Genomic DNA, 27786 nt, shown 5'->3' with positions numbered 1-27786 from the left:
GTAGTTAATGTCCTCATAGAGATATTGTATACACACTAAAATAAATTGCTTTGCTCTACATACTTGCCAGTGCAAAAAAAAAAAGACAAAAGGAATTACCAAAAATCTTGGAAATTAAAAATTGAACAGTCAAAATAATTGTTATGCTGGGCCTGTTGATGAGTGCCTGTAGTCCCAGCTACTCGGGAGGCTGATGCGGAAAGATTCCTGAGGTCAGGAGTTGGAGGCTGCAGTGAGCTATGATCACACCACAGTACTCCAGTCTGGGCAACAACATAGCGAGACCCTGTCTCTTAAAAAAAAAATGGAGCAGGAAAATGGGCACAGATGAAGAGCATATTAATGGATTGGAGTAGAGCATTTTCCCCAGACAAAGCATAAAATGACAAAAAAAGATAAAATATAGAGGCAAACAATGAGATAAGCGGATTAGAACCTAACATTTTATCATCCATTTATAATAGTATATCCAGAAAGGGAGAATGGCAACAGGGGGCAGAGGACAGAGGCTAGGTTGAATAACAGGAGAAATATTTTCCATAACATTCCTTATGCCCTCTAATACAGTGGTGAATAGTAGAGGTGATAGGAGTCATCTTTGCCTTGTATTTAAAGTTGATGACTTAGGGCAGCCACGGTGGCTCACACCAATAATCCCAACACTTTGGGAGGCTGAGGCCAGAGGATCACCTGAACCTAGGAGTTTGAGACCAGCCTGGGCACGATGAGACCTGTCTCTACAAAAATAAAAATTACAAAATTAGGTGTGGTGGCACATGCCTGTGGCCCCAGCTACTCAGGAGGCTGAGGCAGGAAGAGCGCTTGAGCCCAGGAATTTGAGGCTGCAGTAAGCCTTGATCATGCCACTGCACTCCAGCCTGGACAACAGCCAAGACCCTATCTCAAAATAAATAAATTAATAAAGTTAGTGACATTGCTTATGTTTCATTATTAAGGTTGTTGTAGAATTTTGGTAGGTAGTCCTTTATTAAATTAAAGGCGTTTATTTTATATCTACCAAAAACTAATAGTTTTGGTTTTTTATGATATTGGAGTAGGTGTTAATTTTTTTTTTTTTTCAGCATGAGTTGAGATGATCACATGGTTTTGGTCTTTTAATTTGTAGGTTACAGTAACTTATTATATTGAACCGTCCTTGTATTGGGAGAATTGGTATTGGTATACTATTTAATTTGTTAATATTTTATTTAGTTTTGCTTAAATGTTCATAATCAAGATCATAGCTTTCTCTTTTTGTGAATGTAATGTATTTGGTCAAAAACTATTATCCTGTTTTTGAAAGATGAATTCAGATTTATCAAAACACGTATATTCCCAAATCAGAATGTACCTATATTGATAGTAACAGCTTTGGGGTGCTTTATGAAAAGAAAATTTGAAGACTCCTAAACAGTAAATGTTTAAACAGAACATTTTTTTCAAGGGATATGATGAAAATTTATAATTTGTTAATTATTTCTCCTTTTATATGTTACTCTTCATAATTCTCCTAAGTGTAAATTTTATTTCTCTTTAGGTACGCATAGCTGCTAAATTCATCACTCATGCACCCCCAGGGGAATTTAATGAAGTATTCAATGGTGAGTAAAGATTAGTATTTTCATCCCTCCTTAATTACCATTATTTATTGAGTACTTGCTGTCTGTTTTAATTCTTACGACTTGTTGTAGCCATAGCTAAGTAAATCAAGATTCAAAAAAATTGAAATAACTTGTCCAAGGTCCCCCAGTTAGTAAATGTCAAAGCAAGAATTCAAACCCAGGTCTGAGTGAAAATAAAGCTCCTAACCCATAAATTAGGATGCCTATCTTATGTGAGAAAAGATTTAATGCAGATTAGTATCAATAAATGTAGAAACAATACTAAATTATTTTCATAGTTTTATTTTTATCATTATAGATCATAGCTTAATTTTCTTCATTGCTTTCACTTAGGAAGTCACATGATATGGAACACTTTTTTGGGCCAGTGGGGCTGAACTGACTATATCTGGGGAGCTTATTAAATATGCAGATTCAGCTTTATCTTCCCCTCAAGATTCACATTCATTAGATCTGAGGTGGAACTGGTTAATCTGTATTTCATCAAGTTCTTTACCAGGTGATTCTGAATCGCAGCAGGTTGGGGAACCACAATTAAATACATTTACAGCTTTCCATACTATCTGCTGCCTTAATACATTTTACAAGATGGAAAATGTGATGGAGCATCTTAAACTTCATGGTGAAATAAATAATCATAATCCCATTTTAAGTTATTAAATTTGTCTTAAAGATGCGTTAAGCAAAATAATAATTGTTGTGCATCTTGGTTCAGTTTAGCAAACATTTATTTTGAGATTCTAATTTTATATTAGAAAGTTAGCTACTCGAGAGGAACTGTATGATATTCCTTTGTACCTGGCCCAGATGGTAGAACAGTCAATAATAATCTTTATTGCTAAAATTGGAAAAAGTAACTAGGAGAAACATAAACATTTGCTTCAGGGAGTATAAGATATAATAGAAGTAAATCAAGATATTTTTTCTAAAATTGTTTGTGGATTTTGAGCACCAACAGCAAAGGAAACAAATGCAGCCTTTTTCTAGTCTTTTGCATTGACTAAATGTAAATTCTTAGTAACATTTTTAATAAATTTTCCTGTTGAATTTTTCTTTTCTTTTTTTTTTTTTTTTTTGATGGAGTCTTGCTTTGTCGCCAGTCTGGAGTGCAGTGGCGCGATCTTGGCTCACTGGAACCCCTGCCTCCCAAGTAGCTGGGACTACAGGTGCTCACCACCACACTTCGCTAATTTTTTGTATTTTTAGAAGAGATGGGGTTTCACCATGTTGGCCAGGATGGTCACGATCTCTTGACCTCGTGATCCGCCTGCCTCAGTTTCCCAAAGTGCTGTGATTACAGGCGTGAGCCACTACACCTGGCCGAAATTTTCAATTTTCAGTAGAAAATTCTTCTTGAACTTTAGCTCAGATAAATTCTTAACTAACAGGCCAGGCATGGTGGCTCACACCTGGAATCCCAACGCTTTGGGAGGCCAAGGTGAGCAGATCGCCTTAGGTCAGGAGGTCGAAACCAGCCTGACCAACATGGTGAAACCCCGTCTCTACTAAAAATACAAAAATTAGCCAAGCATGGTGGCAGGTGCGTGTAATCCCAGCTGCTCGGGAGGCTGAGGCAGGAGAATCTCTTGAACTGGGGAAGCGGAGGTTGGAATGACCCGAGATTGCACCATTGCACTCCAGCCTAGACGACAGGAGTGAGACTTCATCTCAAAAAAAAAAAAGTGACTAGACTTCTGATACACAGCTTTTTAAAAAGGTTGTAGACCCCACATTAGATTCTCCAAGGTTAAGAATTTCACTCTTACTGACTGAATTGTGCCCAGCTTTCTTGATACGATGTTGTAGAAACGCCTGCAATTCTTAATCTATGCTCATATTAAAGGATTCATTTAAATACAGAATTAACACTCTTTAACTGTAGCTTTCTGTAAACCATGTTTTTCATTTGCTGTAAAGTTCCTTGAGACTATATAGCACACATAATTGTACACAAATCTGTGAACATTAGCATCTTTTTATTTGCATGTTTAGAATTTCTACTTATATAGTACACCTGAAGACTAATTTTACAAAGCCTGACATTTAAAAATTCAATCTAGAAATCTGCTAAAATTTCTCAAATTTATCCTCCACTGAACATTGTAACATTTTTCCTCCTCAGACGTTCGGCTACTACTTAATAATGACAATCTCCTCAGGGAAGGGGCAGCACAGTAAGTATCTTTCCAAATCCACTTAGAATGTTATTCTAACATTGGGTAAACTATGTTGACAGTAAACTAGCACCCTGAAAACAAAGTTTAAAATACTTCAAAGTAAAGCAGTTGGTTTTAGCAATTTTCGTTGTTTTTTTTAATTGGAGAAAACATGTTCCCCCAATCGTTGTTTACTTCCTCAAAGCTTACTATAATATATGAACTAGTTTTTATTTCTGCCCACATTTGCCTGATTAAAGCAGAGTTTAATGTTAGCTGTTAGGTTTTCCTTTATAGTTGTTCTAGTTCATGTTGAATTTTTTTAAACAGCTAGCTATACATAGGAATGATCTGCCAGTGAGGAATGATAATGTTTAAGAATAGCAAATATTAATAAAGTGCCTTAATAGTTAAAATTAACCATAGGATAAAAGCATGATTAGGTTACCTAGTCATTGACTCCTTACCACTCTGAAGCTAATTAATCTTTCTAAAATATTTTCATTGTGCCCTTGCCTTCAAAAATATTACGGTGGTGCCTCTTTTTTTTTTGATATCTTCTATAATAAAATCTAAACTTGCTGTAGCTTTCAAGGCTCCCTGTTGTCTGGCTTTATCACTACTCTAATTTTCAACACAAAGTTCTGTTTCAGTTGCTGTCTACCCAACTGGCTCAGAGTTCCTTTGTAAAGAGTTGGATAATGGCTAGAGTGGGTAGGGATGGGGAGACAGGACAAGGACATGTTGCTGCAGAGCAACAAATAATTATCATAAAGTCATTGGGTATGATACATAATTGGTTTAGATTTTAGCCATAGAAAACAGTTGTAAGAGCTGCTGCCTGGGAAACAATAATCTGCCCTGTCCTTGCTGCTTTTTTGGAACTCATTTTGGGACTAGATTCTGCAAACGTAGAATTTGCACAGCTTTACTGTAATTGTCATCGTGAATGATACCCTAATTATACATTGATTTAAGGAAGCTAGGCTCACATCGGAGATATACTCTAATGATGGTTTCTCTTAGATTCATAGAATCTGCCATAGAAAAGGACATTCATGATTTGCTAGTTTAACTCCTCTTTACGTTCTTTCACTGAAAGAATCTCATCAACATCTGTCAATAGACAGTTATCTAATCTGAATGCTTCTAATAATAAGGAATTCACAATCTCACAAGGCAAGTTCTTCAATTTGCCTGCCATATTGGTCCCAGTTTTATCCTTGAGAACTACCCACAGTAAATATGCTTTGTACATCACTTGATAAGCTGAAAGGGGTGGATGTTGAATATCACCCAAGTGTCATTGCAACCTAAAGCCTGTTAATCCTATTTCCAATAGAACCAAAGAGAAGTTGGTATGTAGCTTCTCGGCCTTTTGGCTAAGATTAAGAGAAGTTGGTATGTAGTTCAGATACTTCATTTTCTTTAATTGCACTGACACTAAAGCTTTGTATTTATAACTATTCTGGTTCTTATAGACTATAGGTTCTTGGGGAACCCTCTTGTTAAGAGAATTTTCCTGGACCCAAATATTTGATTTTCCATAGAGAAGAAAAATTCAGTTTTATTTCTGTATTAAAACATTTCAGTCCCTTGGCCATAGTCCTCATAGTAACTGCTCAATTAATGTTTTCATAATCATTATCATAATTATTGCCTTCAGTCTGTATAAAATGAAAGGCTTGAAGTAGCTAAGATTTACCATCTTTCCTGGATTTCCACCAGTTTCTGGCCACCAGAACCATCCCCAGATAATTCCAGCGCTTCTGGAATAAATAGGGTGTTGTAAGTTATGTTAAAGAGTGAATTTCATTCTGACAGAGATAGGAAGTAAGATTGTTTTGAGTAGAGAATAACATATTGAGACTTATATTTTAGAATAATCACTAGCTCCTGTGTAGAGGGGCAAAAGCTGAGGTAAGATGAGTAATTCCAAGACAATGAGAATAGTTCAGGGATAGATGCTACTGGTTGGACTAGAGTGGTAGCAGTGGGGGTGGTGGGAAGGAGTCAGATTCTGAATATGTACTTAAGTAGAGCCTACAAGATTTACTGATGGACTGGATGTGAAGTGTGAGAAAAAGAGAAGAATCAAAGATCACCCCAAGTTTTTGGCTTAGGCAGCTGGTAAAATGGAGATGCTGTTTACTTGAGATGGAATTAAAGGTAAGGACATTTTGGTGTTGGTGTTGGTAATCTATAGTCTTAGGACATATACTAGAATAAAATATTTACTTCCTACTCGTTTTTTTTTTAAACTAACATTTATTCTACTTTTTATGAATAAATTGTATCCTTTCTGAAGAGCTAATGTGTTTGGGATTAATTTTGCTACATGGGGATGTGGTGTTTTAAGGAGTAAAACACAGTAATAACTTGGCTGGGTGCGGTGGCTCACGCCTGTAATCCCAACACTTTGGGAGGCCAAAGTGGGTGGATCACCTGAGGTCAGGAGTTCGAGACCAGCCTGGCCAACATGGTGAGACCTCCCCCCCCCCCCATCTCTAAAGAAAATACAGAAATTAGCTGGGTGTGGTGGTGCGCATCTGTAATCCCAGTTACTTGGGAGGCTGAGGCAGGAGAATCACTTGAATCCGGAAGGCAGAGGTTGCAGTGAGCCAAGATCATACCACAGCACTCTAGCCTGGGCAGCAGAGTGAGACTGCATCACCCCCACCCCCCAAAAAAATAAAACAAAATATACAGTAATAACTTTTAACAAAATAAGATTGAAAATTAGCTTTAGAGGCTGGGCATGGTGGTTCATGCCTGTAATCCCAGCACTTTGGGAGGCTGAGGCGGGCGGATCACCTGAGGTTGGAAGTTCGAGACTAGCCTGACCAACATAGAGAAACCCAGTCTCTACTAAATATACAGAAATTAGCTGGGCATGGTGGCACATGGTAATCCCAGCTACTCTGGAGGCTGAGGCAGGAGAATCGCTTGAACCCGGGAAGTGGAGGTTGCGGTGAGCCAAGATCACACCATTGCACTCCAGCCTGGGCAACAAGAGCTAAACTCCATCTCAAAAAAAAAAAAGCTTTAAATATTTGAAGAAGTTTAAATGTTTGTTACTTTGCTTTATCTTGAAAAGCCTAGTTTTAACCACTGCTTAAAACTAGTGGTCTCCATCCTTTTGTAGTTCATAAGTGTGATGGTTGAGTTTTCACATGCATGTGTGAGATGTGCCTCCCTCAAACCTTGTTATGTTGGCACATTACCTGTCTGACATGGGGAAAAAAAAAAACTAGCAGTCTATTTTAATAGGTTAAAATTGGGAATTCTGTGAGAAGACTGATGCTTTTTAAGAATATAAGTGTAGCTCTTATTTCCATCTTTCTTTTATCTTGTCTTTTGCTTTAGCTTTGTAAAATGTATTAGAGAGCCATTAAAAATGCAGAATTTCAAAAATCAGGCTTTGGACAAATAGTAATATTAGGCATGTACTTTGATTATTTATGCATTCCTCTTTTAAAAATAACTACTTTGTGCCTGAGGCTCTACTTTTATACTTGACTCATGCTCAACTCTCACTTCACCTTCTTTGCATGTCAGATGCCTTCTGACATTTAATTATAGTTTCTCATGACTTTGAGAGCCAAGAAAAAAACCCATTTCCAAAATAGTGTATCAATGGAGGATTCTTTTGAATTACTGAAAGCTTCTGCCCAAATGATTAAAATTGTTGGCAGTTCACAATAATCAGATTGCTTCAAACTTTGGAATTAGCCGAGTGTGGTGGTGCGCACCTGTAGTCCCAGCTACTCAGGAAACAGATAGGAAGATCTCTTGAGCCCAGGAGTTTGAGGCCAGCCTGGCAACATAGTGAGACTCTATCTCAAAACAAACCAACTTTGGAATTGTGGAGCTCAGGAGCAGAGAGGAAAAGGTAATTTCAGAGTTTAAGGAGCTTCCAAGATCTCCGTGGAGAGGAGTCCCTTCAGAAAGCTGGAAGGCATTATGTTAACACTGGATGTCTGGGGAGAAAGGGGAAAAGTACAGGGTACTATTTTCACATTTCCTTTCACTATCCTGTGAACCACCTTTTGTGTTTATTTACACATAATTCTTTTCTCTCTCCCTCCTTTTTTTTTTTTAAAAAAAAAAACCTTTTAAAAAAAACAGTGCATTTGCCCAGTATAACATGGATCAGTTCACGCCTGTGAAGATAGAAGGATATGAAGATCAGGTAATAATTGCCTTTTAGACAGGCTATGCCTGGCAGATAGTAGAGATCCTATTAATGGAAACCAAAGCAGATGTCTGAACCAGGTGCTGAATAAATTTGTCTTAGTTTTTATAGTTTTTGTATGTACTCTACGTGTTAGGATATTCTTCTCTTTCTCATAACACTAGCAGTTTCTTTGACAAGAAAGGAGAGCAGCCTCTTAACAAGAACAGTGAAAATGGAAGTATTTAAGTCTTACAGTTTTCCAGCTGTCTTTAATTCTCCTTGATAAGAGTAACAACAGACATTATATTTAATGGAAAAACAGAGGCGTTCCTCCTGAAATTTAGACTACTTATTTATTACTTTAGGATTTTGGTGGTTGGGAAATGGGGTGAGAAAACAGTTCACTTTGTGTATTTTTTCATTTTTGAACCATGTGAATGTATTACCTATTTTAAATGCTAAGTGTAATGGCCCTAAAGTTTCATAATGACTCTGGAAAAATATGTGAAAAAAATACAAAAGTGTACATAAAAGTTATTACAGCTATGTATAAAGTACATATATAGCTATGTATAAGTATATATTAGAAACCAAGAAATGAATATTATTAGTATGGGGGATATTTTGTAGTTTAAAGTTGACTTATTCATAAATACAATATTCTTAATAATATGGGACTTGGTTGAAAAATTAATATGAAAGAGAAATCTGACTAAATGAAAAGTTAACTGCCTCAGAATTTTTATTGATGTGTTTCATAAAAGGCAGTAAGAATTGTCTTTTTTACAGTTACTCATATGTTTAATGATTCTTTGGAAGGTCTTAATTACAGAGCACGGTGACCTGGGTAATAGCAGATTTTTAGATCCAAGAAACAAAATTTCCTTTAAATTTGACCACTTACGGAAAGAAGCAAGTGACCCCCAGCCAGAAGAAGTAGATGGAGGTCTGAAGTCTTGGAGAGAATCCTGTGACAGTGCTTTAAGAGCCTATGTGAAAGACCATTATTCCAACGGCTTCTGTACTGTTAAGTATCTGACTGCTTCGTTATCAGAGAGTGTTTTCTTATATTTACCTTATCCTTTGGAGGCTTTGGCCTACCAAACATCCCTACTTTCTTCTTAGCCATGCTCTCTTCTCCTCTGCATTTTATTCCCTAAATCATTTTGGAAAGGGGTATAAATGAAATTTTTATATGGAAAATTTCTTTTTAAAATCCCAATGCACAAAAAATTTAGGTATCAGTGTATTCTGTTTTCACATTTGACTTATGAGAAATGCCTTACACCCATCAGAAAAAGGTCTTTGGTTTTTCTTTTTTTCTTTCTTTTTTTTAAATTAACCTTTTAAATTAATTTTTTTCTTGTTTTTTTTTTTACCCAGATCTAAAAGGTCTTTGGTTTGGACGTGGAGAAAAAATGGTATACTAATATTGTTGAGAGAGCTATTGCTCATATTTACGGCTTTTTGATATAGGCATTTTTACACAAACTACTTCTACATAGTTTAGATGTTTATATTCGGTAATCAAAACTATTAGAACTAAACAATTGGCTGGGCATGGTGGCTCATGCCTGTAATCCCAGCACTTTGGGAGGCCAAGGTGGGCAGATCACTTGAGGCCAGGAGTTTGAGACCAGCCTGGCCAACATGGTGAAAACTTTACTTAAAAAATACAAAAAGTAGCTGGATGTGGTGGTGCACACCTGTAGTCTCAGCTACTCAGGAGGCTGAGGCACAAGAATCACTTGAACCAGGGAGGTGGAGGTTGCAGTGAGCTGAGACCACACCACTGCATTCCAGCCTGGGCAACAGAGTGAGACTCTGTCTCAAAAAAACAAAAAACAAAAAAAACCAAACGATTTTTTTTTAAATCAGGAGTGATTTTCTTGTTGTTGTTGTTGTTGTTGTTGTTGTTCTTTTGTTTTTTTGAGGCTAAGTCTTACTCTGTCACCCAGGCTAGAATGCAGGGGCACCGTGTCGGCTCACTGTCACCTCCATCTCCTGGGTTCAAGCAATTCTCCTGCCTCAGCTTCCTGAGTAGCTGGGATTACGGGTGCCCACCACCACACCTGGCTAATTTTTATATTTTTAGTAGAGACAGAGCTTCACCATGTTGGCCAGGCTGGTCTCGAACTCCTAACATCAGGTGATCCAGCTGCCTTGGACTCCCAAAGTGCTGGGATTACAGGCGTGAGCTGCTGCACCTGGCCTAATTTTCTTTCACTACCTCTTGACTGTAAAAATAGATAAATTTGGCTTTATTATTTTTCCTTTATAAAATTATGGCATATTAAGAAAAATATTGATTAGAATATTTTTTATTTTTAAATTGACAAAAATATGATATGTACAACATGATATTTTGAAATATGTATACATTGTGGAATGGCTATATTGAGCTAATAACATGGATTTCTACACATATTTATCATTTTTTTGTTGTGGGAAAATCTCTCAGCAATTTTCACTAGAATATTTTAAATATACAATGATGATGAATTACATGGCAGTCTAGAATACAGTTAAGAGCACCTACTTTGAAGCCTTACTAACTGGTTTGAATCCTGGCCCTGCCAATTAATTAGTTGTATGACCTTAGGTAAATTACTTAACATCTCTGTGCCTCAATTCTTTGACTGTAAAATGGAAATAATTGTTTTTATCTCATAGAGTTGTTGTGAAGATTTAATGAATTAGTAATATATGTAATATATGCCTGGAACAGTGCCTGGCACAAAGTAAGCTCTACATAAATGTTAGATGAATGTTAGGCTAGGTGTCATTATGTTTGATTTTTTTTTTTTTAAATGAGAATACCCATTATGGTGGACTGGACAAGTATAGAATTCCTGTTGAGAAGCCAGTATTGCAAAGGGGAGACATGATAGACTCCCATTTAGAAATTGACTGTTTAATCCTAAATATACTTTGAATTTATTGTTTGTTACCTGTTCAAAGTTTGTCACTACCCATTCTTAATTTGGAGAGCTCCAGCACCAAATAACCCTACTGTGTCTTTAGCTATCAAATGACCTACAGAAAGTCATGGAATTGTTGTGATGGTGTCTGCTGTATATAAGTATCCTATGTCTATGTCTTCAGCTGACCTGCTTAGTAGTCCGTAATTTCATCTCCTTATTCCCTATCACATTTTCTACATAGTATGTTCCAAAAATTTTTCATTGTCCTCTGACAGGCATCTAATCCCCCATGTTTTGTAAGGATTGAAACTGACAGAAATTTTTTTTTTTTTTTTTGAGACAGAGTCTCACTCTGTCTTCCAAGCTGGAGTGCAATGGTGTGGTCTCGGCTCACTGCAACCTCCCCTTCCTGGGTTCAAGCGATTCTCCTGCCTCAGCCTCCTGAGTAGCTGGAATTACAGGCCCCTGCCACCACACCTGGCTAATTTTTGTATTTTTAGTAGAGACGGGGTTTCACTATGTTGGCCAGGCTGGTCTTGAACTCCTGACCTTGTAATCCGTTCGCCTCAGCTTCCCAGGTAGCTAGGACCACAGATGCACACCACCATACCTAGCTAATTTTTCTCTGTGTGTGTTGTGTGTGTGTAGGGACTACAAGGCATGAGCCACCAGGCCCGGCCTATTTCTCCTTCTTTGTCTGCCCTTTCCACCTTGCCCTTTCTCCCTCTTCTCCACTTTTTCCCTTCTCTCGTCTCTCTCTGCATCACCACCACATCAGTACATATTCTTCGCCTGCTAATGCCATTTCCTCTATCTACTTCTGAACCCTTTAATTTTTTACTTTAGTCTCCATTCTACAGAAACTGCTCTGAGTTTACTAATGGTTCCTGAGTTACCTGGTCCAGTGTCCTTTTCCTTGTCCATGACTTCCGAATGGCATTTCACACTGAAGCCAATCAACCACTTCTAGAAATTATCTTTTACTTAGGCTGCTGTCAGCAACCCCTAATTCTTTTTTTTTTTTAGAGATGGAGTTTTGCTCTTTTTGCCCAGGCTGGAGTACAGTGGCATGATCTCAGCTCACTGCAACCTCCGCCTCTCAGGTTCAAGCGATTTTCCTGCCTCAGCCTCTCTAGTAGCTGGGATTACAGGTGCCCACCACCACACCTGGCTAATTTTTGTATTTTTAGTAGAGATGGGGTTTCACCATGTTGGCCAGGCTGGTCTTGAACTCCTGACCTCAGGTAATCCCCCTGCCACAGCCTCTCAAAGTGCTGGGATTACAGGCGTGAGCCATTGCGTCCAGCCCCCTAATTATTCTTACTCTGTACTAAGTTCTTTTTTTCCCCTACCTTTGTAAATGTAGGCATTCCCCCAAAGTTCATAATTCATTTAATGCAGGTAAAGTAACATAGACTTCGGTGTCACAAAAACAGTGGGTTTGGATTCTACCTTTACCACTTCCTGAGTGACCTTAGGCAAGAAGCTTTGTGAACTTCAACTTCTTATCTGTAGATAACACTGTATTTCATCAGATTTATTAGAGGAAAAAGAAAATACATGTAAGAACATATTTTGTGGACTATAAAGCACTATTTTTTTTTCTTACTTTCCCTTGGTGATTGCATTTCCATTCACCTCTCCCACACTAAAGAAGAGTTAGTGTTTCTAACTACTAACTAGACATCTCCATCTGTAATTTCCAGTTTGTTAATGACACCACCATCTTTTTAGTCACTCTTGAGTTCCTTCTTTTCCTTTGCCCATCATTTGCAATATACTGCTAGACTTTGATTGTACTTCTGCATTCTGTGTGCAACTCTTCCTTTCCATTCCCGTTAATATAACTCTGACTTGTTGCCTAGATTGATCCTGTGGCCTCCTAACCAAGCTTCAGCTTTTCTTCGTTTTATCTTGAATACCAGTATTGATTATTCTCCCACAATATTAGTTCTAGTCATGTTTTGCTGTCTCTCCATTGCCTATAGAATAAAATCTTAAACTTCTTACTTTACATCTACTATTACATGACCTAAATCTACCATCCTGTTTTGTCTTTCATTAGTCCACTTCACACACACCCTTTAAACCTGACAGTCTTGTTCACTGAACAAGTCCTTAGTTTCCTGTCTCGCCTTTATTTTCAGTCTCTGCTTGTCAGAATCTCATCTGTCTTGTATGACCCAGCCTAAATGGCACCCGCCTTGTACCCCAAACCAAGAGCAGTATTTCCCTCTGTTTTCATTGTATCACTGTCTCTGGTAGAACCTAACATGTTCTGCTTTGTTTTCATATCCCATGTGCACTATTGTGTTCTAAGCTCATTTTATGTGATTCTTTGTCTCCCCCAAGGATTTAACACTCTGCTTTTGTACAATGCGTGTTGTTTAAATTAAAAGTGTTTGGAGTCTTTAACTGTTTTTTTTCCCAAAAATAGGTTTATGCTAAAACTATCGATGGGCAACAGACTATTATTGCGTGTATTGAAAGCCACCAGTTTCAGCCTAAAAACTTCTGGTAAGAAGTAGATATTCTCTTCTATTTATATCTGAAAGAAACCAGCAGTTGAGACTTGGTTTTTAATCCAACTAGCTTGGAATAATTATTTAACTTACAGACTTCAGTTTTCCATCTATAAATGAGGGCTTTAGATTCCTTACAGTTCTGAGGTTTTATAATTATATTTTCCTTTAAAAGTTACTCTTATTTTGAGTGAGAACAAGTGATTAGTAAAGTGCCCTGTTGAAAATCTGAGTTTTACTTGGCTTAGGGTTACTGCTACTTGAGTTAATTGTGTAACTCAGCAGCCTATTCATCTGATTTTGGAAGAGCCTCCCATGAGCAGAATAGGCATGGTTTTCCATTTCAAGGGAAAAAAGGAAAAATGAAAGACAAAATAACTTAGAAAAGGCTTATGGTCAGGCCACTTAGATCCAGACTTATATTTGAGTAGACAGAGCTTTGGGTTTGCCAAACTGGAAATGACAGTTTCTCTCTTTTTTTTTTTTTCTTTCTTTGCACCCCTCTTTCCCAACTTCTGTACCTCAGTGGCAAATCACCTCTTTCTTATGCTTATTGCTAATTCTGCAATGTTGTGTGTGTGTGTTTTAATAGGAATGGTCGTTGGAGATCAGAGTGGAAGTTCACCATCACACCACCTACAGCCCAGGTGGTTGGAGTGCTTAAGATTCAGGTGAGATTCCAACATGTTTATAGACTTAAAACTTCACATCTTTAAAACATGTGCAGGTTGCTTTGGTATTAAATAAGGACCAAGTATGTGTAGATGCAAAGGGAGACTGATGGCAGTGAATAGAAATAGAAGCCTCCTTCTTGGGGTGGTAAACAGAGAGAGCTATTCTGAGTTGATAAAGGATAGTATGTAGAGTGTATGGCAACATGGTTATTGTTATTTTTCCTTCAAAGGTAACATAAGATATAACTAGGAATTATCAAACAGCAGTTTTAGGAAAGATTTAAAATTAATAATAATAATTATTATTATTTTTTGGGACAGAGTTTCACTCCATCACCCAGACTGGAGTGCAGCGACGTGATCTCAGCTAACTGCAACCTCCACCTCCCAGCCCAGGCTGGGTTAATTTCTAAAAATTATAACTAGAGAGAATGGCAGGTGTTTTGGAATATAAATAGCCAAGCAGAAGTAGATTGATTGATTGATTGATTGACTGATTGATTGATTTTTGAGATGGAGTTTTGCTCTTATTGCCCAGGCTGGAGGTGCAATGGCGTGATCTCAGCTCTTCGCAATCTCTGGCTCCTGGGTTCAAGTGATTCTCCTGCCTCGGCCTCCCGAGTAGCTGGGATTACAGGCATGCGCCATCACGCCTAGCTAATTTTTTATTTTTAGTACAGGTGGGGTTTCTCCATGTTGGTTAGGCTGGTCTCGATCTCCTGACCTCAGGTGATCCACCCGCCTTGGCCTCCCAAAATGCTGGGATTACAGGCGTGAGCCACTGCACCTGGCCCAGAAGTAGATTTTTAATGCTGATGTCAGGGTAGACAGGCAGCTGAATAAGATAGCTGTTAACTCATTTGATGCCTGTCTGGATTGAAGTTTAATATCCTAGCAGAGGTTTGACTTTCTAAACTCAGGGTGATTTAATATTTAAGCCTCACTAACTGTAAGGTCAGAATAGGTACAGGTAACCGAGAAGATCAGTACCTAGTCGTACCTGTATTATATTATGTGAAGCTGTGCTTTAACAACAATTACCAAGAGTTGTCTTTTTTTTTTTTTTTTTTTTTTGAGGAGGAGAAGGAGGAGTCTCGCTCTGTCGCCCAGCCTGGAGTGCAGTGGTGCAATCTTGGCTCACTGCAACCTCTGCCTCCTGAGTTCAAGCAATTCTCTTGCCTCAGCCTCCCAAGTAGCTGGGATTACAGGCACACACCACCACGCCCAGCTAATTTTTGTATTTTTAGTAGAGGTGGGATTTCACTATGTTGGCCAGGCTGGTCTTGAACTCCTGACCTCAGGTGAGCCACTGTGCCCAGCCAAGAGTTGTCTTTTTTAATGCTCTAATTTAATCAAGTGCATAGGTAATAAATTCTGTAAAAGTAAATCTGCTCTTTTTATATATACCTATAGCTTCCTGCAACAAGTAGCTCCTGGCCATAGGAGCATGCCCAACTCAGGTGAGACAGGCTGGTGTTGAGTTCACAGCTCTAGGAGCAGCCCTCAGTGATATGTAAGAGTTGATAGATAAATATGGCAGCTTCCTCAAGCAGGACAACTTTGAAGCACGTTCTGTTTAGTCTTCCGGAGCCCAATACCCACAGCTGTAACCTGCTCATAAACGTACCTCTAAGGCTTCCTTCCCTTCTGTGTCTCACTTCTTCTGTTCCCTACTATAGCTTTGTGAGATTCGCTCCTGAATAAACTACTTTTTCTCTAATCTTTGTCTTGGGGTCTGCTTCTGGGAAGGTGCAACCTAAGACAGCATACTGTTCTGTTTCTGTTAACAAAATATCTTAGTAGCCTAACGCTCTAGATCTCTTGTAACTGTGGCATTAGCATTAACTTCCTAGAACCATGGTATCAGCACTGTAGAAGCTTATTGTAAATTTTGTGTAAATAAATTTTACTTCGTTTCTGGATGGAAACAGCCATTTGTATTTTAGCTCTGCCAGTGCAAACCTATAAAATAAGAGCACACATCACAAAGGGTGATAATTTATGGTAAGATTCAAAATACAGCCCAGTGTACAGACCCACATTTAAACCTTTTTAAGCACAGATTGAGCACACTCTTGGGGAAAGCTTATTTCATTTACATATCTTTTAAATTTTGGAGTGAGAATTATTTGGAAAAGTCATTAAGATATTTAGCCTTTCAGGCTAGTCTATAGGCAAAAACATCGTTCTGAGAAGGCAACAATTTCTGAGGATTTATGTTGATGACAATCATGTTGAAATTTGTGTTAGTTAATTGAACCATTTTCATATTAGCAGATGAGACCTAGAAAAGGTCTTAGAACACATAAGTTTTGAGCTTAATTTCTTTCTTGAAACGGTGTATCTCAACTCTGTCACCTAGGCTGGAGTGCAGTGGTGCTTTCATAGCTCACTGCAACCTCAAACTCCTCAACTAAATGATCCTCCCACCTCATCCTCCCAAGCACCTGGTGCTACAAGCACATACCACTGTACCTGGCCAACTTTTTAAATTTTTTTGTAGAGTCGGAGTCTCACTATATTGCCCAGGCTGGGTTAATTTCTAAAAATTATAATATCATTAGTGTATTAGGTAATGAAATTAATATTTTTTAGAATTTTTCCTTTTTTTTTTTTTTTTGAGACAGAGTCTCGCTCTGTTGCCCAGTATGGAGTGCAGTGGCAGGATCTCCGCTCACTGCAAGCTCCACCTCCCGGGTTCATGCCATTCTCCTGCCTCAGCCTCCTGAGTAGCTGGTACCACAGGCGCCCGCCACCACGCCTAGCTAATTTTTTGTATTTTTAGTAGAGACAGGGTTTCACTGTGTTAGCCAGGCTGGTCTTGAACTCCTGACCTTGTGATCCGCCTGCCTCAGCTTGCCAAAATGCTGGGATTACAGGTGTGAGCCACTGCGCCTGGCCCTAGAATTTTTCATCGAGATCAAAAACAGTGAGGCTTATTGACCTTACCCTATGTTCCTTTCCATGTCCTAATTAAAAAATATAACAGAAGTTCAAACTAATTGTATAGTCTTTATTCTCGAACAAAAAGAATGTGCTCTGCATACCTCCTCTCTTTAGACAAGTTCTGAGAAATACAGAAATTCTTGTTTCTTCTATGGCCAGATCTGTTTTTTTTTTTTTTTTTTTTAAATATCTCCCATCCTGTTTGTAATAATTCCCCCCGCCCCCTTTTTGTTTTGTTTTGTTTTGTTTTTTGAGATGGAGTCTTGCTCTGTCGCCAGGCTGGAGTGCAGTGACACGATCTTGGCTCATTGCAACGTCCGCCTCCTGGGTTCAAGCGATTCTCCTGCCTCAGTCTCCCAAGTAGCTGGGCGTACAGGTGCATGTCACCACGCCCAGCTAATTTTTTGTATTTTTAGCAGACACCGGGTTTCACTGTGTTAGCCAGGATGATCTTGATCTCCTGACCTCGTGATGCGCCTACCTTGGCCTCCCAAAGTGCTGGGATTACAGGCGTGAGCCACTGCACCCGGCTCATTCCCCTTTTGAATGTTCTTTTCAGTCCCTGAACCTCTAGTTTTTTTAATGAAAAAACAAACAAAACTGATATTTGATTGTGACCTACTTGTATTTTAAATATTCTTATCTATTGGGATTTTAACCTTTATATGTCATCATCATTTAGGCCAGTCTTTTTTGCCCACATCTTTGCTGTTCTGATTTTACATGTAAGTATTAGTGGTTCTTATTATCACCCTTCTTTTCCATTGGATTCTCATCTTGTCTCCAGTGGATTCCAGTCTCTCTCTGTTGCCCAGGCTGGAGTGCAATGGTGCAGTCTCAGCTCACTGCAGCCTCCGCCGCCTGGCTTCAAGTGATTCTCCTGTCTCAGCCTCCCAAGTAGCTGGGATTACAGGCACCCGCCACCATGCCTGCCTAATTTTTTTTGTATTTTTAGTAGAGACAGGGTTTCACCATGTTGGTCAGGCTGGTCTCGAACTCCTGACCTCAAGTGATCTGCCCACCTCGGCCTCCCAAAGTGCTGGGATTAAATGTGTGAGCCACCATGCCTGTTCTCAGTAGATTCTTATATTGTCTTTTCTTCTTTAACCTCTTAGAAAGCCAAAAGGTAAAATTTCAGGGTTTAGAGAGGGTATGGAAAGTCTAGCTTCTCTCGCCCATCTGGATAGAGCCAACTGTTTGTCCTCATTCAAGAAGATACTTGCCGGGCACGGTGGCTCACGCCTGTAATCCCAGCACTTTGGGAAGCCAAAGCAGGGGGATCATGAGGTCAAGAGATCGAGACCAGCCTGGCCAGCACGGTGAAACCCCATCTCTATTAAAAATACAAAAATTAGCTGGCCATGGTGGCACGCACCTGTAGTCCCAGCTACGTGGGAGGCTGAGGCAGGAGAATTGCTTGAACCCAGGAGGCAGAGGTTGCGGTGAGCCGACATCAGCCACTGTGCTCCAGCTTGGGCGACAGAGCGTGACACTGTCTCAAAAAAAAAAAAAAAAGATACTTATTTTTGTCCTTTAAACAAGGATAGGTAGGGGGTTCTTGTTGTCCAGGGAAGTCTTTTTGTTGCAAATAGCTTTCTGCCTAGATGAAGCTTGACTGTTAGTTATGCCCTTCTAATGATATCCACAAAGAGTAAGCCCCTGCTGAGACACTATTTCTCCCCAGATCAAGGAATTTCTAACTTTTTGACAAAACATAGCATTGGGAGGTATTACATATGTTGGATAGCTCTGGAATTTGACCTAATTCAAATCCTAGCTCCTCCTCTTACTAGGTGTGTGAACATGGATAAGTTATTGTTTAATAACTGCCTCAAGGCAAACTTCAGTTTCCTCAGCTGTAAAATAGGGTTAGTCGTAGTCCTCATCTCATAAGAGTTTTTGTAAAGATTAAATGTGGTGGCCGAGCGCAGTGGCTCATGACTGTAATCCCAGTACTTTTGGGAGACCGAGGTGGGTGGATCACAAGGTCAGGAGTTCGAGACCAGCCTGGCCAACATGGTGAAACCTCGTCTCTACTAAAAATACAAAAGTTAGCCGGGCGTGGTTGCGGGTGCCTGTAATCCCAGCTACTTGGGAGTCTGAGGCAGGAGAATCACTTAAAGCGGGGAAATGGAGGTTGCGGTGAGCCGAGATCATGCCATTGCACTCCAGCCTGGGCGACAAGAACAAGACTCTGTCTCAAAAAAAAGGATTAAATGAGGGAATATAAGTAATAGTGAAGTGTTTGCACAGTGTCTAACACATAGTAAAGGCTTAATAAATAAGAGCTCCTACAGCTAAGATTACTGAGTAAGTGAAATGAAGTAAGTGAAGATTACTGTTCTTCTCTTTTCCTTTTCTGCTTTATCCCTCAAAACATTCTGTTTTGTTCAAACATCTCCTGGTAGCATAGACTAGATGTCTTTGTTTGGGTTTTTCTTGTGTTTTTGTTTTTTTTTTGAAACAGAGTCTCACTCTGTCACCCAGGCTGGAATGCAGTGGCATGATCTTGGCTCACTGCAACCTCCGCCTCCTGGGTTCAAGCAATTCTCCTGCCTCAGCCTCCCAAGTAGCTGGGATTACAGGTGCCTGCCACTAGACCTGGCTAATTTTTTTTGTATTTTTAGTAGAGATGGGGTTTCGCCATGTTGGCCAGGCTGGTTTCAAACTCCTGACCTCAAGTGATCCGCCCGCCTTGGCCTCCCAAAGTGCTAGGATTACAGGCATAAACCACTGCGCCCAGCCTTGTTTCAGCTATTATAACACAATACCTTAGACTGGTATACCTTAGCAGAAATACCTTAGCAGAAATTTATTCCTCATACTTCTGGAGACTAAGAAGTCCAAGATCAAGGTGCTGTTAGATTCAGTGACTGGTGAGTTCTGTTTCTCATAGATGACACCTTCTGCATTCTCACATGACAGAAGGGGTGAACACTGTCCTCATGAGGTAGAAGAGTGGCAAGAGAGCTTGATTGAGCCTCTTTTAGAACGGCGCTAATTCCTTGAAGGCTTCATCCTCATGACCTAATCGCCTCCCAAAGGCCCCTCCTCTTAATATCCCATTGCATATTGGTCCAACATAAGAATTTTGGGAAGGTACCAACATTAAGATCATAGCACTAGATAAATGGCATTACCTGGACTATTGTTCTGGCATTATGTCTCCCATAGCAGCTCCTTCGTTTTATTTTCTTCATAGCACAAGTATAATCTTTCTAAAACATTCCTTTTCCTGTGTGTCACCTATAATAGGATAACATCTGCATTCTTTTTTTTCCCTAAGATGGGGATCTTGCTCTATATTGCCCAGGCTGGTCTTAAACTTCTGGCCTAAAGTGATCCTCCCGTCTTAGCCTCCTGAGTAGTCTGAATTCTTAACATGGTTTATAAGGTGCTTTGTTCTTCACAGTCTGTGTTTCCACTTCATAGCAATGTCTCCTGCCACACTCCTTTTTTACACATATTCATATGCAGTGAGTTCTTTGTTCTTCTCCAAATTAAACCAGTTATACTCCATTCTGTTATACTTTTTTATCTCCTTGGTGTAGATGTCATTCTCTACCTGTCTACTTCGGTGACAACTACTGTTTTCAAGATCCTATTCAAATGCACAAAAGGATACCCTCATCCTATTGTGTATGACCAATTAGTAGCCTTGTCAAGGTGACTAAACCTATCTTAAGTTGCCAAAACTTAACCTAAAATGTCATTGACTTGTTAGTCTCTTCTCCTTTTTGCTAATTGTTTGCATAATTGTAGCACTTCACTTTACCTTACATATTCAGAACTACTTTTATCTTACTTTTTAAAAATATCTGATTTACCAATAAAATATTTGTTTTTCTGTCCTGTGTTTAACCCTCAATGTGACTTTTCCTGTACCTGGTCAGTTCTGCTTACCAATATTGATGATAATGTATATGGAGAAATGTGCCAAATATTAGGTATGAGGATCCATTAAAATTCCTTGGTTTTCACAGAGAAAAACTAATGTTTAATAACTTTAATTATTTTAATATTGTTAAGAGTGGGATCTCATTTACCTTTGTATTCACAATGCCTAGCACAGTGCTTAGAATGTGAAAAGCATGTAATAAATGTTTCTTGAACTTAATAATCAGTTTTCCTTGCTAAGGAAAAAGCATTCTTAAACTTAAGTGTTCTGTGGATTAATTAACCACCATTGTGAATTACCACTGCTTATATTAATTATTTGTTCAGAGTTGGTAAAATGGCTCATCAACTTAAAGATAGCTTAAAGCATGGATTTGTGTAATAACAGGTTTCTCTATGAACCTCCCCTAAAAAGGCTCAAACATTGTCTCACACAGGTTCACTATTATGAAGATGGCAATGTTCAGTTGGTTAGTCATAAAGATGTACAGGATTCACTAACTGTTTCGGTGAGTATGGAATATTTAGTGTCTGTCTTACTCATGTCTCGTTTTTCTTTAAAAAATTAGTTTTGATCCTGAGTGCTGATTCTGCCAGTAGAAATTCAGTTTGCTTTTAATGTTTTGATTTTGGCCACTTCTGTTAGTGCCTCTTACCACCAACCAGCATATATTAGTTCACAGTTTTTGACTCACAATATTGATTATGACTTTAGACAAATGTCCTTCTTAGTCGCTCTCTCAATTGTAATAGTTACTCAAGGACAGCAATACCTTCAATCAATAAATACCAAGAGCAAAGAAAGTTTACCAAACTGCATCCTATAGGGCTGCATTTATATCATTAGAGAAACAACATTTTTAGGAGTATTCAGTCAGAATGTTTTGTGGTTTGGGGGTGGTGGTCTATTTGAGACAGGAACTCACTCTGTTGCCCAGGCTGGAGTGCAAGGAAGGACATGATCACAGCTCACTGCAGCCTTGAGCTCCCAGGCTCAAGCGATCCTCCCACCTCAGCCTCCCAAGTAGCTGGGACCACAGGTGCATGCCACCATGCCCAGCTAATTTTTTTATTTTTGGTAGAGATGAGGTCTCTATGTTGCTGAGGCTGGTCTCAAACTCCTAGACTGAAGTGATCCCCCTGCCTCAGCCTCCCAAAGTACTGGGATTACAGGTGTGAGCCACCATGCCTGGCCACTATTGTGTTCTATACCTTGAAAGAAGAAACATGATTTGTTCTTGCATTTCTTTGATAGTCTCATTACTTCTTTAAGTTCTTAGAAGTTATTGAGTACCCCCAAAGAGTTTTTGTTTATGTGTTAGATCTATCAATGTTTACCTCACTAAAAATTAAAGCTGAGAAGTGTGGGCCGGGAGTGGTGGCTCACACCTGTAATCCCAGCACTTTGGGAGGTCGAGGCAGGTGAAAGCTTGAGCTCAGGAGTTCAAGTAATCCCAGCACTTTGGGAGGTCGAGACAGGTGAAAGCTTGAGCTCAGGAGTTCAAGACCAGCCTGAGCAACACGGTGAAACCCTGTCTCTACAAAAAAAATATAAAAATCAGCTGAGTTCCTGTAGTCCCAGCTACTTGGGAGGCTGTGGTGGGAGGATCACCTGAGCCCAGGAAGGTTGAGGCTGCAGTGAGCCAAGATCGTGCCACTGCACTTCAGCCTGGGTGACAGAATGAAACCCTGTCTCAAAAAGAAAGAAAGAAATAAAACTAAGAAGTGTTAAAACTATTCGTTAATTAAAAATAATGATAACAAACCCATTATTTGTTAATAAGTAACATCTTTGTGAATATATTTTCCAAATCAAAAGAAAAAAATAGTGGGAAGAATGGCGTTAGTCTGTGTCTTCACAAATTGTGTATTAAAAGATGGCGGACTTTATTGTGATATTAGTTGTTTTTTGCGATGAAGTTTCGCTCTTGTTGCCCAGGCTGGAGCACTGTCTTGGCTCACTGCAACCACCACCTCCCAGATTCAAGTGATTCTCCTGCCTCAGGCTCCCGAGTAGCTGGGATTACAGGTGTCCGCCACCATGCCCAGCTAATTTTTGTATTTTTAGTAGAGACAGGGTTTCACCATGTTGACCAGGCTTGTCTTGAACTCCTGACCTCACCTGCCTCGGCCTTCCAAAGTGCTGGGATTACAGACATGAGCCACTGTACCCGGCCTCTGCTTCATATCTTTCATTATCCCTGAAAGTGATAAAGTCATCACACATCATGTAGTTTCTAGGAAATTACATCATACACACATTACAGAGTAAAAGTGAAACAGGCAAATAACTTTGTGTTAGTATTATTATGAAAGTAGAAAATAGTTTTGACCTCATAGTCTGTCTTAGGACTGCAGCTCTAGATATTAAATCCTACCCTCTTCCCTTTAATTCTGTTGTACTTAATGGTAACAGGAAGAGGGAGATTCATTTCATTTTAGACTTGAACCACGTAGTACAAAATGTGATTGGCTAGTTTAACATCATAAGTGGCAAATAAAGGCATATGTGAGCTTATGTATATGACTGATGTGTCCAAGGGCATTGTTCATACCATTTTAAACCAGAAATATTTTCAAGGCGTCAAGGTTTCAAGACTTGATGATGTCTTTTGGGCGTACTGTGGTAGAGTGGAAACAGCATGGGTTTTTTTGGTGAAGACCTAATTTCAGATCCCATCTTTATCATTCAAAAGCTGTATAATTCTGGTCAAGTTGCTTAAGAGGATTCTGTGTTCTCATCTGCAAAATGGGGGTTATGATTATAACATAGTCTCTTCCACAGAGTTGTTGTGAGAATCAAAGGAGGGTAGTGGGCATGGGAACACTTGGTAAACTAGAAATTGTTATACAGATGTTAGTTAAGATGGACTTACTTTCAGGATCTTACTGCTTACACATTAAAAAAAAATCTGATTTTCCCCTTCTTCCTTCCTCCATTAGAATGAAGCCCAAACTGCCAAGGAGTTTATTAAAATCATAGAGAATGCAGAAAATGAGTATCAGGTAAGAAGATTTGGAGTTAATTTTCCTAGATCTACTATCTTATTATTTCGCTGTTAGCATATTTTGTTAGGCCTTGTGTCCTTTAATGTAAATATACATGCTCTTCAGTTTTACTAAATGTGGAGACTTTGCAGACCTTCCAAGTTGGCATTCTGCTTACAGTCAGGGTTTGAGGATTGCTTTGGACTGTAGCCCTCATTTTAGAAATAATATAGGTGAACTTCTTGACCTACTTCAGAGATTGGAGAGGAGCTCATTGAAAATAATATATCCTGTCTATCCTTCATAGGGGACTCAAGCATATCCTTTGACTATAGCATTACTTTTCTGTTCACAACCAGCCCCATTTCTGTTCAAGCAACTCATCTTCAATTATCTATTGCAGACAGCAATTAGTGAAAACTATCAAACAATGTCAGATACCACATTCAAGGCCTTGCGCCGGCAGCTTCCAGTTACCCGCACCAAAATCGACTGGAACAAGATACTCAGCTACAAGATTGGCAAAGAAATGCAGAATGCTTAAAGGCTGAATGTAGGATTCTTCAGTATGTGGAAAGACAAGGATTCAACGTGTGGTCATATGATAAATAAGTGATTTATAAACAAGAGTGATATTTTGCTAGGGCTTTCAAAGTTAACCGGTTTTCTAGCCTCATGGAATACTGTTGAACCTATAGCGTTGTCTTGATTCTTTTGTGTTCTCTGCCTTGTAATTTTCTGTTATTGCTATATCTACGTGTAAATCTTTTTTTTCTTTCTTTTTTTTTTTTTTTTTTTTGGTTAATTCTGCCACATTTAATGTTGGTGAGAGAGTGATCTATCCTAATGACATTTTACTGTTTAAAAAAGTTTCCTAGCCATGAAGCCCTGCTACTGATTTAGACAAGGTATTATGGTCATTACTTTCTACCCCTATCCTTCCAAGCACTTCTGGTACTTCAGTTGTTTTTACTGATCCACCAACACCTAAAGAGGCTATGCTACAATCTCTAGCTAAATGGAAGACACATTCATCCTTCTCCCTCTGACTGTTTTGATCATCATTTATTGCATCTCATAACTAATTTTCTAAAGTTTGGATTGGGACTTTTCAGGTCCTTTTTGGAGGGCAAAGGAAGTGCCAGCTTCTCTGGGGAACTTGTTTTTAAATCCAAAGACTTGAACCACATTCCCTGCACATGAACATGTTTGCTTTTATCCCTTCACTCATTGTCTCCTTCCCATCTTAGTACCATTGTAGTTATAAACATCTGCATTTTTTAGAAGCATTTTACCCATTTATTTTTTTAAACATTCAAGAACTGCTGACGTACTGTGGATGTAGAGTATAAAACTTGAAAAATGCAGATATTGAAGGAATAATAGGTATCTTGTGCTTTAATACTTTATGGCAGGATTGTACTATAAGCAAATGAATTAAACAGCTATGTAAATCATAAAGAAAAACTAAAAATGAACCAAAGTGAAAGGATAACTTCCAGGCAGTATCTTTCTATTGTAACCTGTTATTTAAGGAAATACTAGTGATTTCTTCTAAATAGGATGTAAAACTTCTTTCAAATTACTCTTCCTCAGTCCTGCCTGCCAAGAACTCAAGTGTAACTGTGATAAAATAACCTTTCCCAGGTATATTGGCAGGTATGTGTGTAATCTCAGAATACACAGGTGACATAGATATGATATGACAACTGGTAATGGTGGATTCATTTACATTGTTTACACTTCTATGACCAGGCCTTAAGGGAAGGTCAGTTTTTTAAAAAACCAAGTAGTGTCTTCCTACCTATCTCCAGATACATGTCAAAAAAAGAAAGGTGTTTGTGCTTCCGTTTTGTTTCTGCTCAGTAATATAGTCAAGCAACAGTTTGTTCCAAGTGACCCATTGAGCTGTGTATGCATTTTTGTTTATTTCAAATAAAATATATTTGTATTATTTGTCCTTCATACTATCCATCCATACCACACTATCTTCTGTATCAGGTAGTCTAATAGAAATATACCTGTTTTGTTCTAAAATTGTCTGAGTCTCTCCTTTTTGATTCATCGCTTCAGCCTTGGTTCTCAAGGTAAGATATTCAGCTGTATTTGATCTTATGTTGAGAATGTTTAGGGTTTCTAAAATTGGTTTCTACCTTCAACTATTATAGACTCTGAATATCCACAGATTTGCAAAGAACAGCTTTTTAAAGCGTGAGCAATGTCTATGGATCATACTGCTCTTCACTCAAAGACTACCCATGTTTCAAAGGGAAAAATGTAGTTGTCTTCTGTACCTATCATTCAGAAAGCAAGGCCCAAGTACAGTTGTAGTCACTAGGCAGAAGTAGAAATGAAAGAATCCCTGCCTTAAACTTGGTAATATTTCACATTGCGTTATCTTGAAATGCTGCTTTCCTCTCCTTAGCTGGCCTAGCTACAAACTTGTGGGAGAGGCTTTTATCCTGGTTCCCAAAAGAAAACCAGAGGGAGTTTTTATGCTTCAAGTACTCCATCCAAGGCCAGTTCAAATTCCCACCTTTTTGAGGAATATTTAGCTGCATTCCATTCTATTTGTAATGCAAATAGATTGAAACATTCTTGCTTTTAATTTATTAACTCTCTCATCCTGCCCCTGCTATCCCACTGATTCCTTAGCTTAGACTTTTTAAAAAAATTCTTAACCCCTTAACTATCTAAAGGCCTTGGTTACTTGTATAGTCGGGAGGAAGTCAACCCTCCTTACCAAGTCTGGCAGAGACACTCCCTCTCCCCCTTCCGCCCCCTTCTTAACCTCCCTTAGCAGAATATTTGCTTGAATTGTATCTATTTTATCACCACAAGCTGCTGAAATCAGCCTGTTGTACGCTATGGCAAAGATTTCCCAGCCATCTGGAAAAGGGTTTTTTGTGAGGCCTCCCTCCTATATTTTGGTTTGAAATGACACTGCTGAAGACTTTTTTCATTTGAGCCTCAGTGGTTATCCCTCTATTGCTTGCCTAGTTCCAGTGCCTGTTCTCTTTTATAATCTAAGACTTCGGTGCTGGACTCATCTAGGTTCATGGGATGCTTGGCAAACTTGGCATATTCTCTTCAAACTCAAAGAATGATAAATATTTGAATGCCAACTTGTGAATTTACAATTTTCTATAAAACTACCAAGTAAACCAAATGCTGGTGACCATTGTCTCGTTTTTCAGCTACCTACTATGTGAAAAATCAAAGGAAGATTGGTAAATACGAACAAAGCTGGATTGTCCTGTAGTTTAAGTTGAGCTAACTTAAATTTCTTCTTTGAACAGATAGGGTATATATAAATGCACAGAGTATATATAAGCTCTCTGAGCACAGAAACAAATGTCACATCTGACGGCCAGAGGTCACTCTCCTCACCATCTTGGTTTTGGTGGGTTTTAGCCAGCTTCTTTACTGCAGCCTGTTTTATCAGCAAGGTCTTCATGACATGTATCTTGTGCTGACCTCCTGTCTTATCCTGTGACTTAGAATGCCTAACCTCCTGGGAATGCAGTCCAATAGGTCTCAGTCTCATTTTACCCACCCCCTGTTGAAGATGGAGTTGCTCTGGTTCAAACAGCTCTGACAATAACAATTAGAACCCCATGTGAAGTAGATTTTTCTGGATGAAATTGTTTAGAGAAGTTCCATTGTAAACAAAGCCACATAGCATCACACTTTTTACCCAAGTTTTTACTATACTGCAGCCTTTTGTGTACGTTTTGAGAACATCCAAGACATAAACCTGACCAGAGAAGAAGGGAGATTGTATCCAAGAATAATAGGGATTTAGATTTGCTGGTCAGAATGGAGCCAGACATTCAGTTTGAGTACGGTTGATGGTACGTTTTTGAGATGGTAAGTAACA

General features: G+C 38.9%; 1 protein-coding gene and 1 non-coding gene across 2 annotated transcripts in view; both read left to right on the top strand.

The window, feature by feature from the left end:
• CAPZA1 (capping actin protein of muscle Z-line subunit alpha 1) overlaps positions 1 to 25943 on the top strand; it is a 50304-nt gene extending 24361 nt beyond the window's left edge. Inside the window, exons 2-10 of the mRNA XM_031008427.3 lie at positions 1538 to 1601; positions 3745 to 3796; positions 7907 to 7970; positions 8775 to 8981; positions 13317 to 13396; positions 13994 to 14072; positions 21356 to 21427; positions 23862 to 23924; positions 24310 to 25943. Coding sequence (XP_030864287.2) covers positions 1538 to 1601; positions 3745 to 3796; positions 7907 to 7970; positions 8775 to 8981; positions 13317 to 13396; positions 13994 to 14072; positions 21356 to 21427; positions 23862 to 23924; positions 24310 to 24450 — 822 coding nt within the window. The 3' untranslated portion in view covers positions 24451 to 25943. The remainder of the gene's footprint in view (positions 1 to 1537; positions 1602 to 3744; positions 3797 to 7906; positions 7971 to 8774; positions 8982 to 13316; positions 13397 to 13993; positions 14073 to 21355; positions 21428 to 23861; positions 23925 to 24309) is intronic.
• On the top strand, positions 6912 to 7012 carry LOC115932399 (small nucleolar RNA U13). The gene has a single exon (XR_004068683.1). It is a non-coding gene; the product is annotated as a small nucleolar RNA U13 (small nucleolar RNA).
• Positions 25944 to 27786: the final 1843 nt, after the last annotated feature.

This window comes from Gorilla gorilla, chromosome 1, assembly GCF_029281585.2.
Source record: "Gorilla gorilla gorilla isolate KB3781 chromosome 1, NHGRI_mGorGor1-v2.1_pri, whole genome shotgun sequence".
In the NCBI taxonomy this organism is placed as follows: Eukaryota; Metazoa; Chordata; class Mammalia; order Primates; family Hominidae; genus Gorilla; species Gorilla gorilla.
Note: the sequence above shows the minus strand (reverse complement) of the source record. Positions and strands in the feature narration are given on the sequence as shown.